A 15559-nucleotide genomic window follows, 5' to 3' on the forward strand; every position below is an offset into this window, starting at 1 on the left:
GGAATACAGACGTCTCAAAAATCAGATCGACAGGAAGTGCAAAATGGCTAAGCAAGGATGGCTAGAGGACAAATGTAAGGATCTAGAGGCGTGTATCACTAGGAGTAAGATAGATACTGCGTACAGGAAAATTAAAGAGACCTTTGGAGAAAAGAGAACCACTTGCATGAATATCAAGAGCTCAGATGTAAACCCAGTTCTAAGCAAAGAAGGGAAAGCAGAAAGGTGGAAGGAATGTATAGAGGATCTATACAAGGGCGATGTTCTTGAGAGCAATATTATGGAAATAAAAAGGACGCAGATGAAGATGAAATGGGAGATACGATACTGCGTGAAGAGTTTGACAGAGCACTGAAAGACCTAAGTCGAAACAAGGCCCCGGGAGTAGACAACATTCCCTTCGAAGTACTGATAGCCTTGGGAGAGCCAGCCCTGACAAAACTCTACCACCTGGTGAGCAAGATGTATGAGACAGGCGAAATACCCTCAGACTTCAAGAAGAATATAATACTGCCAATCCCAAAGAAAGCAGGTGTTGACAGATGTGAAAATTACCGAACTATGAGTTTCATAAGCCAATGCTACAAAATACTAACACGAATTCTTTGCAGACGAATGGAAAAACTTGTAGAAGCCGACCTCGGGGAAGATCAGTTTGGATTCCGTAGAACTATTGGAACACGTCAGGCACTACTGACTCTACGACTTATCTTAGAAGAAAGATTATGGAAAGGCAAACCTACGTTTCTAGCATTTGTAGACTTAGAAAAAACCTTTGACAACGTTGACTGGAATACTCTCTTTCAAATTCTGAAGGTGACAGGGGTAAAATACAGGGAACGAAAAGCTATTTACAATTTGTACAGAAACCAGGTGGCAGTTATAAGAGTCGAGGGGGATGAAAGGGGAGCAGAGGTTGGGAAGGGAGTGCGACAGGTTTGTAGCCTATCCCCAATGTTATTCAATCTGTATATTGAGCAAGCAGTGAAGGAAACAAAAGAAAAATTCGGAGTAGGCATTAAAATCCATGGAGAAGAAATAAAAATTTTAAGGTTCGCTGATGACATTGTAATTTTGTCAGAGAAAACAAAGGACCTGGAAGAGCAGCTGAACGGAATGGACAGTGTCTTGGAAGGAGGAGATAAGATGAACATCAACAAACGCAAAACGAGGATAATGGAATGTAGTCGAATTAAATCGGGTGATGCTGAGGGTGTTAGATTAGTGAGTGAGACGCTTAAAGTAGTAAATGAGTTTTGCTATTAGGGGAGCAAAATAACTGATGATGGTCGAAGTAGAGAGGATATAAAATGTAGATTGGCAATGGCAAGGAAAGCGTTTCTGAAGAAGAGAAGTTTGTTAACATCAAGTATAGATTTAAGTGTCAGGAAGTCGTTTCTGAAAGTATTTATATGGAGTGTAGCCATGCATGGAAGTGGAACATGGACGATAAATAGTTTAGACAAAAAGAGAACAGAAGCTTTCGAAATGTGGTGCTACAGAAGAGAGATTAGATGGGTAGATCACATAACTAATGAAGAGGTATTGAATAGAATTGGGGAGGAGTTTGTGGCACAACTTGACTAGAAGAAGGGACCGGTTGGTAGGACATGTTCTGAGGCATCGAAGGATCACCAGTTGAGTGTTGGAGGGCAGCGCAGAGGGTAAAAATCGTAGAGGAAGGCCAAGAGATGAATACACTAAACAGATTCAGAAGGATGTAGGTTGCAGTAGGTACTGGGAGATGAAGAAGCTTGCACAGGATTGAGTAGCGTGGAGAGCTGCATCAAACCAATCTCTGGACTGAAGACCACAACAATAACAACGAGCTGACATGACAAATTTAGATCAAGAAATTGATATCCATCAGAACGAAACTCACAGACACTTAGTGCCAAGGGCGGCAACATCTCAGCGTCTGACTCAGAACAGGAATGCAGAAACCGGCGAGATAAGGAATATAGACAAGAACATACTGAGTACTCTCTAAGAAAAAAAGGATGATTTATTTAAGAGGAAGAACTTAACATTATGAGAAAGTCAATAACGTGTTGGTCCACCTCTCATCCTTATGCATCCATTTATTTGGCCTGGCATTGACTGATATAATTGTTGGACGTCCTCCTGAAGGATATCGTGCCAAATTCAGCCGAACTGGCGTTTTAGATCTTCAGAATCCCGAGCTGGTTGGAGGGCCCTGCTCATAACGCTCCGAACGTGCTCATTTGGTGAGAGATCCGACGACTTTTTGTAGTCAAGATGAAGCATGAAGACAAGCAGTAGAAACTTTCGCAGTGTGCTGAAATGTAAGCCCAGGACGGCTTGCCATGAAGGGCAACAAAACAAGGCGTAGAATATTGTCGAGATTCCGGTGTCCTGTGCGGGGTGAAATCCAAAGTCTGTTTGCTGCTTCTCTTATGGTGAGTGTTAAGGGGATCCAAAGTTAGCTAGAAAATTAGCTAGTAGTTAGATGAGTATCAGTGAGGGGTTTTCCTGATAGTTACCTCTACTACTCACTAGTTCCAATCAGTTTGACCAAATGCCGTTTGTGTGGACCCATCAATTAAGTCACCATGCCTTTTTCTGCAAAGACTGCTTCACCTGTTGGTTAATTTTGCAGTTATGAGGACGAGAGAGAAACGTGCGAACATCCATTTATATGTCCTTTCGGTAAATCAGTAGCGGGAGCCATATGTGTACGACCCAGATTCCAAACAACGGAGCTGGCGAAGAGTGCTCCGTCAACAAGCCTTAAGAAAGCAAAACAGTTGATAGAAACAATTTTGCATTGTTTCTTTCCATGTGATGGGGATAGCCCATCACGATTTAGTGCACGTACCAACATCACTGTTCTCTAGCGCTAAAACCGTTGTACAGAGCACTGCAGCAGGAAGATTGCCTGCCTTATGACGACAAGAGGAGTGGATTCTCCATCACGACAACATTCCCGGTTACACGAGGGCTGAGCGTCACTTCACGGACCACGTGCACTCTTCCACATAGACAGAGCGCGTGCAGCAGGTAGTAAGTACTCACTTCGTTCCCAGCGAATCTCTTCGATGGGGTATCCTGCGACGGGGCACTTTAGCCTCAGGGTCTCACCGGCCACTGCCGTCACCTTTGGGATCAGACGAATATAGGGCAGACCTGTAAACATAACACATAGTTACGTTTCGCCATTTTCTTGGAAACAATAGAATATTATTTCGTCAACTGATTTGTTGAAGTAAACGAAAACAATAAAAATTACTTGTTATTTGGAGGAAACATTTATCTGTTTCCGGGCAAATCAAACGTATATAAAAATTCATTTTTTGCAAATTGTTTCTCTTATATTCGCCAGGAAAGAGCAGGTCTTTCAGCAATTAAGAAAATGATCAGCTGCTTACAGATTAACCAGATTTGCAAAGAAAATAGTAAATTACAAGTCATAAACGTAATTTATGACCTTATAGTGAATGAAGCCTTTCAGCTTGAAAAAAATTTAAAACTAGCATGTTTGTTCGAACTGGCATTATCTAGTTACGTAACAAGTGTTACATTGCTTGTCTAGTCCTGAGTACAGCAAGTTATAATAGTTTAAATGTCGAAAAGGATTACATATTCAAAATGCTTACAGAATCGCTACTGTCGACTCTTAAGCAATAAAATTAAATGGATCTGATGAAAAATTTTTTAATTTTCGGTACGCTCACAAAGAGGAAAGGAAAATTTTACTCATTAACATGTAATATTTTTCCTTGATGATACTGAAAATAGGAAACAATTAGTCACCTTACTGAAAAGGCAGCTATGGAATATCTGAAAATATCAACAGATGAGTAAATAAAAATGGAGTACTGTTAAATTTTGAATTGACTCATCAAAAAGAATTCAGAATATCTCACAGAACGACAGAATCTGTAACTATAATTCATTCAAACAATTAAATACATGACAGATATTGTTTAGTCTTTGTGACTGCAAATCTATCGTCACCTGATATATAAAAACCGCATTGCAAACTTCATGTAGCACGTACTTTTAGCTTCAGTTACAGTGCACGTTGTTACAAGTATAAATGAGGCACAGTGAAGGCATGAACATATTTACGTTCAATAATGAAACAAGAGAATGAGTTCTTCGAGGAAGCAAAACTTTCAAAGATAACAATTCCAGAATACATTATATATTACAAAAAGTATATTAGAAATTAGTACTAAAACACCATGCAGAGATGTGTTTAAAAAACTTGATAGTTTTGACATTATGCCCTTTGCTGTTACCAATACATCTTCTCTCTCAAAAAAATGGTACAAAATCATTATAATACTCGGAACAAAATAATATCTACATAAAACTTCAAAGATTTAACATGAGTTCAGAAAGGAGTCAAAGACACAGGTGTACACACAGTCAACTAAGCTGGCTGAGCGTATCAAATGTCATGTGAGTAATGTAGTGAAACTGAAGAGTAAATTACGATGTTTTCATTGACATTTTCAGCTACTCCACTAAAGAGCATCTTCACATTAATTCTCAAAATTAATTTATTTGGTTAAGGTTCATTCTAGTACTGTCAGATTATAATATTCCACGACTGTATAGCATTGTGTTATGGTGGACATATCTAAACAGCACACCATTTACCTCTTTCCAGCCCGCATCTCGTGGTCGTGCGGTAGCGTTCTCGCTTCCCACGCCCGGGTGCCCGGGTTCTATTCCCGGCGGGCTCAGGGATTTTCTCTGCCTCGTGATGGCTGGGTGTTGTGTGCTGTCCTTAGGTTAGTTAGGTTTAAGTAGTTCTAAGTTCTAGGGGACTGATGACCATAGATGTTAAGTCCCATAGTGCTCAGAGCCATTTGAACCATTTTTGAACCTCTTTCCATAGCCAGCAGAATTCTCTCCGCACAATCCATGTAATGTGTTTGGTTCTTTATTTTCATAGAGAGAACTGCAATAGGACATATGCTGCTGCACACGATGGAACATTGATGCATGAAGGGGAATTGAGGGTCGTTTTCCCAGCAAGGTGAGGCACCATTACATTAACACACTGACTGTGATGTCTGTTTATTAATATCACTTCACAACGTTAAGAGACTAAGGCTCTTTTTTTTGAGTCATCAGTCTTCTGATTGGTTTGATGCGGCCCGCCACGAATTCCTGTCCTGTGCCAACCTCTTCATCCCAGAGTAACGCCTGCAACCTACGCCCTCAGATATTTGCTGAATGTATTTCAATCTCTGATTTCCTCTACAGTTTTTACTCTCTACAGCTCTCTCTAGCCACATGGTAGATATTACCTGATGTCTTAACAAATGTCCTATCATCTTGTTCGTTCTTGTTGCCAGTGTTTTCCATACATTAGTGTTCCCTCTGGTTCTACGCAGAATCGTCTCATTCCTTATGTTATCAATGCACCTAATTTTCATCACTCGCCTGTAGCACCACATCTTAATACTTTAATTCTCCTCTGTTCCGTGTTTTCTATAGTCCATGTTTAATACAATGCTGTGCTCCAAACGAATATTATCACAAATTTCTTCCTCAAAATAAGGCCTATGTTTGATATTAGTAGACTTCTCTTGGCCAGAAACGCCCTTTTTGCCAGTGCTAGTCTGCTTTTTATGTCCTCCTTGCTCTGTCCGTCATGTGTTATATTGCTGCCAAGGTAGTAGAATTCTTTAACTTCATCTACTTCGTGATCACCAATCCTGATGTTACGTTTTTCGCTATTCTCATTTCTGCTACTTCTCATTATTTCGTCTTTCTCTGATTTATTCTAAATCCATATTTTGTACTCATCAGACTTTTCATTCCATTCAACAGATCCTCTAATTCTTCATTTCCGCTGAGGATAGCAATGACATCAACGAATCATATCATTGATATTCTTTCACTTTGAATTTTAATTCCACTCCTGAACCTTTCTTTTATTTCCGTCATTGCTTCCTCGATGTATAGATTGAACAGTGGGGGCGAAGGACTACGTCCCTGTGTTACTCAGTTTTAATCTGAGCACTTCGTTCTTGGTGTTCCAGTTTTATTGTTTCCTCTTGTCTCTTGTACATATTGTATAATACCCATATTTCCCTGCGCTTACACATTTTATTCTCAGAATTTCAAACATTTTATCTTATGAATGTGTCTTGTTTTTTCTTTAGTCTTGCTTCCATTATCAATCGCAACGTCAGAAGTGCCTCTCTGGTGCCCCGACCTCTCCTAAATCCAAACAGATCGTCGTCTAACACATCCTCGACTTTCTTTTCCATTCTTCTGTATATTATTTTTGTTAGATGCCAGAGCTGTTAAGCTGATTGTGCGATAATTCTCGCACTTGTCAGCTCTTGCATTCTTCGAAATTGCGTGGATGATATTTTTTCCGAAAGTGAGATGGTGTATCACCAGACTCATACGTTCTACACGTGAATAGTCGTTTTGTTGCCACTTCTCCCAGCGATTTTGGAAATTCTGATGGAATTTTATCTATCCCTTCTGCCTTATTTGATCTTAAGTCTTCCAAAGCTCTTTTAAATCCTGAATCTAATACTAGATACCTTATGTCTTTCTTATCGACTCCTGTTTCTTCTTCTATCACAATGGACAGGTCTTCCTTATATCATCTATCAACTGAAGTACTTCCTCCGTTACCCACGGTTTCTTTGCAGTTACCTTCCAAGTATTTACGTTTTTCTTTGCAACTTCTGTGATTGCCCTTTTCAGAGACGTCCATTTCTCTTTAAGTGAAATGCCTACTGAGCTACTCCTTATCGCAGTATCATAGTCTTAGAGAACTTCTTTGCGTATTGTTTCTTATTGACTAATCTCTTATGCTTCAACCTACTCTTCATCACTACTAACGTGTGATCTGTGTATATGTCTACTCCTGCGTACTCCCTACAAGCAGACGGAAGGTAGGGATGATGGGATATAAGTATGTGTAGGTCACCTCCGGTTCGATGGTGAACGGGTGGCGGAGTTGGCAGGGGTCGACCACACGAGTTCTGGTTCAAAATTGGTTCAAATGGCTCTGAGCACTATGGGACTTAACATCTATGGTCATCAGTCCCCTAGAACTTAGAACTACTTAAACCTAACTAACCTAAGGACATCACACAACACCCAGTCATCACGAGGCAGAGAAAATCCCTGACCCCGCCGGGAATCGAACCCGGGAACCCGGGCGTGGGAAGCGAGAACGCTACCGCACGACCACGAGCTGCGGACACACGAGTTCTGGTCACGGCGTACCCAACACCACCAGTCAACCGGAAGACTACAACAAGGGACAGTCAAGAAAGGAGATACTTAGCTGTAACCATGAATTTTCATCGTGTAACGCAGCAGTGCTGGGTAGGGGATATGGGAAAGGAAAACAAGCAGAAGGCGTTGCACCCACCCGGGGACTGAAACAACGTGAAGGGGATGTTAATAGTGCACCTCGAGAGCAGTCCAGCCAACCACGCTAGGCACGTTTCAACTGAGCGGGGGTCGCTCGAAACCCCAGAAACACCACGGAGGTAGTTGGGGAAATAAACGCTATAGGTCGGACGTCGTTCAGTCACCGCATGCTCATTCTGTAGGAGGGTTCAAAGACCGAGGCACGATTTGTCGTTGACTCCATAAAGGTACAAGATTGTCCATTCTTTGAGCCAGACTGTCGCATGTGTCCTGGCTACAGGGAAACATACGTTCTCTGGGCGAATGAAAGCATAAGAGCCGGCCGGAGTGGCCGAGCGGTTCTAGCCGCTTCAGTCTGGAACCACGCGACCGCTACGGTCGCAGGTTCGAATCCTGCCTCCGGCATGGATGTGTGTGATGTTCTTAGGTTAGTTAGGTTTAGGCAGTTCTAAGTTCTAGGGGACTGATGACCTCAGATATTAAGTCCCATAGTGCTCAGAGCCATTTGAACCATTTTGAAAGCGTAAGAATTGACCCCGGATGGAGGGTCGCGAAGAAAACAGGCGACCATTGGCGGTCCCAATGTCCAGACTTCACGAACACTGGCGCAGGTCAGGCAAAGGGGTTGTCATCGTCCACTGAGTGACTGGTGTATCATAAAGGAGAGTCCGTTAAACCAATCGCATGCACATGCTGGTTGGTGGCGAATTTTCCGCAGGAGACGTGATACGTTGTCGCTCAGACTGCGTCGGGAGGTTCGGCTGACTAAGGTTGCGCCACACTGCCGTTCACCTCCTTTAAGGCTACTTGATCTCAACATTGTTGCAAGGTACGCAATGCAGTATTTGAATTTAGAAATCCTTTCGACATGTGGGGCGCATGCATGGAAGGCTCTGCAGACAGATGCGCAAGTAGAGGCGCAATATGCCCTACTGACACCAGCGGGGAGACAGAGGCCGGCGTTAATGTCCAAGAGTTGTCGCGTGAGTGCCTTCCCTGCGCCCGGCCCTTGCTCGTTCGTGCTGTTCGGCCGCGCGACACTGGCCGATGATGAGTCCAAGTCCCTCGGCTTTATGGAGGAGGGTGAGTATCTCATATTTGACCTTAAAAATGTTACCAGCCATCACGAAGTAACACAGCGCTGACTGCAGGGTGCAACCAATCGCTGGCGACATCGGAAGGACCTGTACTATGTATACCAGCTTGGTAACTACATGCATGTTCAGATATGCCACATGTTGCAAAGCATAAAGACAATGGAGGCGATGTTGCCGAACGGCCGTGCAGCTGACGTTGAGTGGGCGCCGGAAGTGGACTACTGCAGCGCGACGATGCCAAGGTGCCGGAATCTCTCAATGCAAGGTAGAGGCGCCAATTCTTTTCGAGTGAGTCCGCGGAAAATTGGTGTCGTCTTAGATCAGGCAACACTCAAAACACTGCCTACCTCGTCCCTGTACTTGGAGATCAGGTCAAGTACGCGTGTGGTCACGAGACTCCCAGTAAGTGGGTCCGGCGCGAGAGCGCAGAGAAGCTTCGGTATTGGTCATTCCTGACTTGAGAAACAGCGGATCGGTACTGGTCCGGCGCTACGACCATAAACCTGCGCAAGGGAGTGGGCACTGGAGTAGAGGCGATGTAAGGCACTAGTGAAGGATGCCGGGAAGCCCACCAGCTCCATGACAGCAAAGAGGTATCCATGTCGTACCGGATCAAAAGCGATGTCAAAATCAACAGCCACTAATGCTGTACGGAGACTGCACGTAGCTATTGAAGAAATCACATTTCGACCATCACCAGTGGCCGTCTAGGCATTGACGGGTCCACGCGGCGTCGTTTGTCCGTGGATATTATAATCAGAAGGATCCGACGACATCGTGTCGCCAAAATACATGCAAATATCTTGTAGCCCGCACTGAGTAAAGCTAGGGAGCGGTAATCGGCAACTGTATTCCCCTGCTATGGCTTGTGAATTGGGGTGATAATGCCCTGACCAAATGATGGCGGAGCAATGGCGGCTGTTGTCAACAGTTCTTGGAACATCACAGTCAGCTGTGGCGCCATAAAATTCTTGAAAGCCCAGTAAAATTCGACAGGGAGACCATCCATCCCAGGCGACTTGTTTGGAGCACCATTTGCTATCACATCCTTGATGTCATCTCAGGTGATGTCCTCCACCAAGGTTTCTGATTCGATGTCAGAGGTGGTGCGAATGATGTGGAGTAAAACTGGCTCCCAACCATGAACTTAAAGTTGCCCTTACTGGTTCCACAAAGCCAGCCACGTTATGTGCCTGGCTAGTGACCCGATGCCCCCCCCCCTCCACTCCACCACGAGTGACGAGCTCTGAGACCAATTTTTTCCAGCAGTGCTTCCTGTTGATCACGATGTGGTGCATTGAGGGGTCTTCCTGCCACGCCGTATTTGATGTCGGGACGTTCTGGGAGATGTTCAACTACATGTTTGGCAGAGTATATGGTTCCAACATGATGGTGCACTTCCACACTCTGGAATTAATGTGTGACAGTATATGGACAGAACATTTCCATGGAAATAGCCCGGTCGTGGAGGTCCGGTTTTATGGCCACCATGTTCACTTGACCTAAATCCCCTGGATTTAGTCCTGTGGGGATACCTGAGCGAGCAAGTATACTCTACTCCACCGATGAACGTGGAGGAACTGATAGCTTGTGTTCATGCTGCTCTTGTTACTATGTAAGCAGTTTTGCTGCTAAGGGTCCAAAGCTGTATGATTCGGCGGATTGCGCAACATTTGGACATGCAGGGGGGGTTGCTTTGGGCATCTGTTATTCTGAGGACAACGTATTCTGTTGTGAAGGTCACGCGGTCGTTAATATGGACATTATTATGGTCACTGGTTGCTAATGTGCGATATCTGAGCGCTCATATTACATGTAGTATAAATGACAAGTAGATATTGTGTTATTGTGCTCTGCTATCATCATCAGCATATCGAAATTGATATTGTTTTTGTAGTTAGTCTCTCCTATGACAGGTCATTTGTTTCAACTGACTACTTCTTATTTGTCTAACCACGGATTTGTTATGTTCGCCACATGAAGTGACAGCGCAGTTTGAGGCACCATGTCACGGACTGCGTGGCCCCTACCTCTGGAGGTTCGAATCCTCCCTCAGGCGTCGGTATGTGTGTTGCTCTTAGCATAAGTTAGTTTAAGTAGTGTGTAAGTCTAGGGACCAATGACCTCAGCAGTTTGGTCCCTTAGGAATTCACACACATTTGAACATTTTTTGTTACTTTCAGCTTTAAAAAATGGTTCAAATGGCTGTGAGCACTATGGGATTTAACTTCTGAGGTCATCAGTCCCCTAGAACTTAGAACTACTTAAAACTAACTAACCTAAGGACATCACACACATCCATGCCTGAGGCAGGATTCGAACCTGCGATTGTAGCGAAGTTCCAGACTGTAGCACCCAGAACCGCACGGCCACCCCAGCCAGCCAGCGCTAAAAATGTTGTAAATTTAGGATAAATGTGACCTAAGAAGTGGTGTATATTACTGTATGAAATGTCAGAATGAAACTAGCAAATAAAAAAAATGCGCCCCAACTGAGGATCGAAACATCGACTTCCTGTATGCTAACCCAAAACTCTTTCCACTGCACCAGTTGTACAGCACGACTCATATGTACTGCCAGAGGTAGTTACCAGACATGTGGTTACAGTGTTGTCATATTGCCACTCTCTGACATCCTTTTTCTGCCATATGTACTTGCCAGACGAAATATTGTAAGAGACTTGATTTTATCACTGGCATGTGAGGAGTCGTGCTGTGAAGCGAATTTCGCTTCACTCTGTATATATATAATTCCTCCTCCTATTAACTGTAATGTCACTCGGCTGAAGAGCGGCGGATTGTGTCACTGCCAGCCCTCCACTGCCCATGTGGGGCAGGAGAATGAAGTCACAATAAAGAAAAAAATAAAAAAAAAGCAATAAATCCACATGGTGCCAAAAGTTAGGGTGTTAATGTGCTCTTACACAAATGTGCCACTGTCGCCAGCCATTTATACCATATGAACTTACTTGTTACTACTATTTCTACTACTACTATTATTATTGTCAGTTATAAGTACTATTATTATTATTATTATTATTATTATTATTTATTATTATTGTTATCTGTGTATTTAATACTATTATTATTATTATTGGGAAGGTTTTGTAATATCTTTGGTATGTGTTGCTCATGGTCAGATGCAAGAGAGGGTGTTAAGGCCCTGATCTGGTAAATAACAAATAAGTAAGTAAATAAAATCATTACTGGAATCAAGCTCACTTCTAAAATGCAATTTAAACTCTCCAATATCTAAAACAACAAAGGCATAGTGCAAATAGATGGTAAATTAATACTATCAAAATATTTAGAACAAGATTGTGATAAAAAAAAGCATAGTTGCCAGGTACACAGCAATAGTCTCTGCCTTATTAAATTAAACTAGCCTAGCTTAGTTTAACGTATAAAAGTGTTACTCAAAAGTTAGTTTTAGTAATCTGAACAACAACAGTTACTGCAAAGTGACCTGCTGAACTCAAGGACTTCAGCGACGACATGTAAGGCATGCACTGTGGACGATATACTCGGGTTTGCAGTAAGAGAAGTTCTGTAGCCGCCGAACGTGCTGCAGGATTGGATAGTCAGCCAGACGGTTGGCTGCCCTGCGCCACGGGACTTCCCCCGAGTCTGGGGAGCGCGCAGTCCCGCCATTAGCAAGATTACCGGTTGCCAGCTGCGCCGGTCGCAGGGCTGGGGTGGGGGTGGCGGCGACATTGAAATTAAAACGCTCTCGGCGTACGGCCACTCCGAAAGAAATCTCGCGGGTTGAAAAATTATTGAGGCAACCTCGGCGGACTCGCGAGCACAGCACTTATTTAGTGGATGGAGCAGATCTCAACCCAAGATTAAAAAGTTAATGAAACTGAGGCAAGCACTGATAAAATTATCTTTATGGCGAGAGCAGGTAACGACAGCTGGAGCAGCGATTCGTGAAATCTCGAGGGGGTGCGGGGGAGGAAGGAGGTTGCCAGATGTATTTCGAAAATTTGGAAATGATGAATACACCGTGTCAAATGTAAACCAGTCCATAGTTTTTCTCAGTAACTGTATCACTACTGCGGTTTTGCGTCGAAAATAAATATAGTGAGAAATAGATTCTCTTTGTAATTAGATTTGCTGTGTCGATACGTGAATCTATATATCTGCTAATCTGTAACCCGTTGAATCATAGACGCTATTTACATTTGCAGTAAAACGGCAGTGAAATTTCGGACGAAAGGTGGATGTTAACACTTTGTATGCATCTGTATATGAACCATCTTCGTTCTAACAAAGTGCGCCATACCAATCCGAGAACGCTCTGTATGTAGGAAACATCAGGCCCCATTTTTGGCATAACTCTCTCTGGTCGGACACGTTATATCGATATTCGGCGAGGGGGATGCCAGGTGGTTCCAGAGATTTTCAGTTATGTTCAAAATCGGAGACATTGAGGGAGAGTCCAGATATTTTACTGACGTCGAATATTCTTCACACCAATTTCAGTTGGACATAAAAATAAACAGAAGTATCATAGATGTAACAATTAGCACTGTCAGTTCTCAGTTTCGGCATGACCCTGTTGGTCAACAGAGCAACAAAGGTAGCTACAAGAATAGCATCGGTAAGTGACATGTAGTAAGAAATACAGGCAGAGAAATATGTGATATAGCTGTAAAAATATCTTGAAGTCTCACATAATTTTTTCTAAAAAGTAACAGTACAATCAGATATGGAAAAACCGCAAACTGCTGTTCTAATGAAGATATATTAGATGTAAATAAATGCAAGTGTTTTCGAGAGAATCAACGAACGGAAGTTGGGAATAACTTAATAGAAATTGCAAATTAAATACGAAATTCTCTAAGGTCTCAAAATCATTTAAATTCAACCCTGAATAGATGTTTTCGAAAGTACAAACACCAAAAAATTTCAAATGGCTCTGAGCACTATGGGACTTAACAGTCCCCTAGAACTTAGAACTACTTAAACTTAACTAACCTAAGGACATCACACACATCCATGCCCGAGGCAGGATTCGAACCTGCGACCGTAGCTCGATTCCCGGCGGGGTCAGGGATTTTCTCTGCCTCGTGATGACTGGGTGTTGTGTGCTGTCCTTAGGTTAGTTAGGTTTAAGTAGTTCTAAGTTCTAGGGGACTGATGACCATAGATGTTAAGTCCCATAGTGCTCAGAGCCATTTGAACCATTTGAACCAACCGTAGCGGTCACGCGGTTCCGGACTGAAGCGCCTAGAACCGCACGGCCACACCGGCCGGCTACAAACACCAGTAGCGATGTCTCACAAAAGCAAATTCATAAAAGTAGGTATTATAAAGTCGTTCCAGATCATAATGTTACTCATTTTTATAGAAAGGAGTCAAAGAATCCCTTGTTCGTAAATTCCTGCCACAGGTACAAAACCATTTATAGGAGAGCACTGATTGTTGCAAAATATTCATCTAATGACCAATTAACATGCAATTCAGAGAAACAAAGTAGAAGTGAAAAATGTATACGCTCATTGACGTCAAAACTAATCATGCATGTGTATAATCTGTACACTGACTAGTTCCACGTGACTTCGATAAAAAAATCGTTCAAGTGTTCTATGGAAGAATTAACTAACAAGGATTCAAGAGAACTACGTCGTATTTCATGTAAAGATTGGCATTTAAACACGACGAGCTTTTCTGCTACACTTCTGAATGGACTACAGTGGCCTATTACGGTCCCAGAAGCGCATTCATGAATTCATTCTGTGACTATTGCAATGCCTACTCGATATGGAACCTAACATTGGGACAAGAGCCTAGAATTGGTTACACTAGTGCTTTGTATGCAATTTCATTTTACACAGTCAACACTTTCCCAGAACACTTCCAACAGAACTAACAACGACCTTACGTCAAAAGGATTTTTTAAAAAATATTTATGGTATGTGAAGTTCAGAAATCAGATATCAATATCCCCAAGCAGTTCGACGGAACTTTCAAAAATGCTCCAGAAAGTCGATTTTGAATTTTTCCGATTCATTTTAATACTTTCAATGAAGACCGGTATTCGTATGAGCTCCCTGGCTATGGTAAAATTTTAAACTAAGATGGATATTCCATGAGTATTTTCGTGAAACGTAAAGTATTGGGTTGGTGCATTAAGTTCGTAGCGTATCATAAGTTTAATAAACACAACAGATACACATAGTAGAGACTTTTGTCATCTACACTCCTGGAAATTGAAATAAGAACACCGTTAATTCATTGTCCCAGGAAGGGGAAACTTTATTGACGCATTCCTGGGGTCAGATACATCACATGATCACACTGACAGAACCACAGGCACATAGACACAGGCAACAGAGCATGCACAATGTCGGCACTAGTACAGTGTATATCCACCTTTCGCAGCAATGCAGGCTGCTATTCTCCCATGGAGACGATCGTAGAGATGCTGGATGTAGTCCTGTGGAACGGCTTGCCATGCCATTTCCACCTGGCGCCTCAGTTGAACAGCGTTCGTGCTGGACGTGCAGACCGCGTGAGACGACGCTTCATCCAGTCCCAAACATGCTCAATGGGGGACAGATCCGGAGATCTTGCTGGCCAGGGTAGTTGACTTACACCTTCTACAGCACGTTGGATGGCACGGGATACATGCGGACGTGCATTGTCCTGTTGGAACAGCAAGTTCCCTTGCCGGTCTAGGAATGGTAGAACGATGGGTTCGATGACGGTTTGGATGTACCGTGCACTATTCAGTGTCCCCTCGACGATCACCAGTGGTGTATGGCCAGTGTAGGAGATCGCTCCCCACACCATGATGCCGGGTGTTGGCCCTGTGTGCCTCGGTCGTATGCAGTCCTGATTGTGGCGCTCACCTGCACGGCGCCAAACACGCATACGACCATCATTGGCACCAAGGCAGAAGCGACTCTCATCGCTGAAGACGACACGTCTCCATTCGTCCCTCCATTCACGCCTGTCGCGACACCACTGGAGGCGGGCTGCACGATGTTGGGGCATGAGCGGAAGACGGCCTAACGGTGTGCGGGACCGTAGCCCAGCTTCATGGAGACGGTTGCGAATGGTCCTCGCCGATAC

The 15559-nt window shown here is 43.3% G+C and overlaps 1 protein-coding gene across 1 annotated transcript in view; it reads right to left on the reverse strand.

Annotated features, from left to right (window-relative positions):
* LOC124613789 (Down syndrome cell adhesion molecule-like protein Dscam2) overlaps positions 1–15559 on the reverse strand; it is a 273808-nt gene that overhangs the window by 235359 nt on the left and 22890 nt on the right. The window contains exon 3 of the mRNA XM_047142510.1: positions 3037–3147. Within this exon, the coding sequence (XP_046998466.1) occupies positions 3037–3147 (111 nt within the window). The remainder of the gene's footprint in view (positions 1–3036; positions 3148–15559) is intronic.

This window comes from Schistocerca americana, chromosome 4, assembly GCF_021461395.2.
Source record: "Schistocerca americana isolate TAMUIC-IGC-003095 chromosome 4, iqSchAmer2.1, whole genome shotgun sequence".
Lineage (NCBI taxonomy): Eukaryota > Metazoa > Arthropoda > Insecta > Orthoptera > Acrididae > Schistocerca > Schistocerca americana.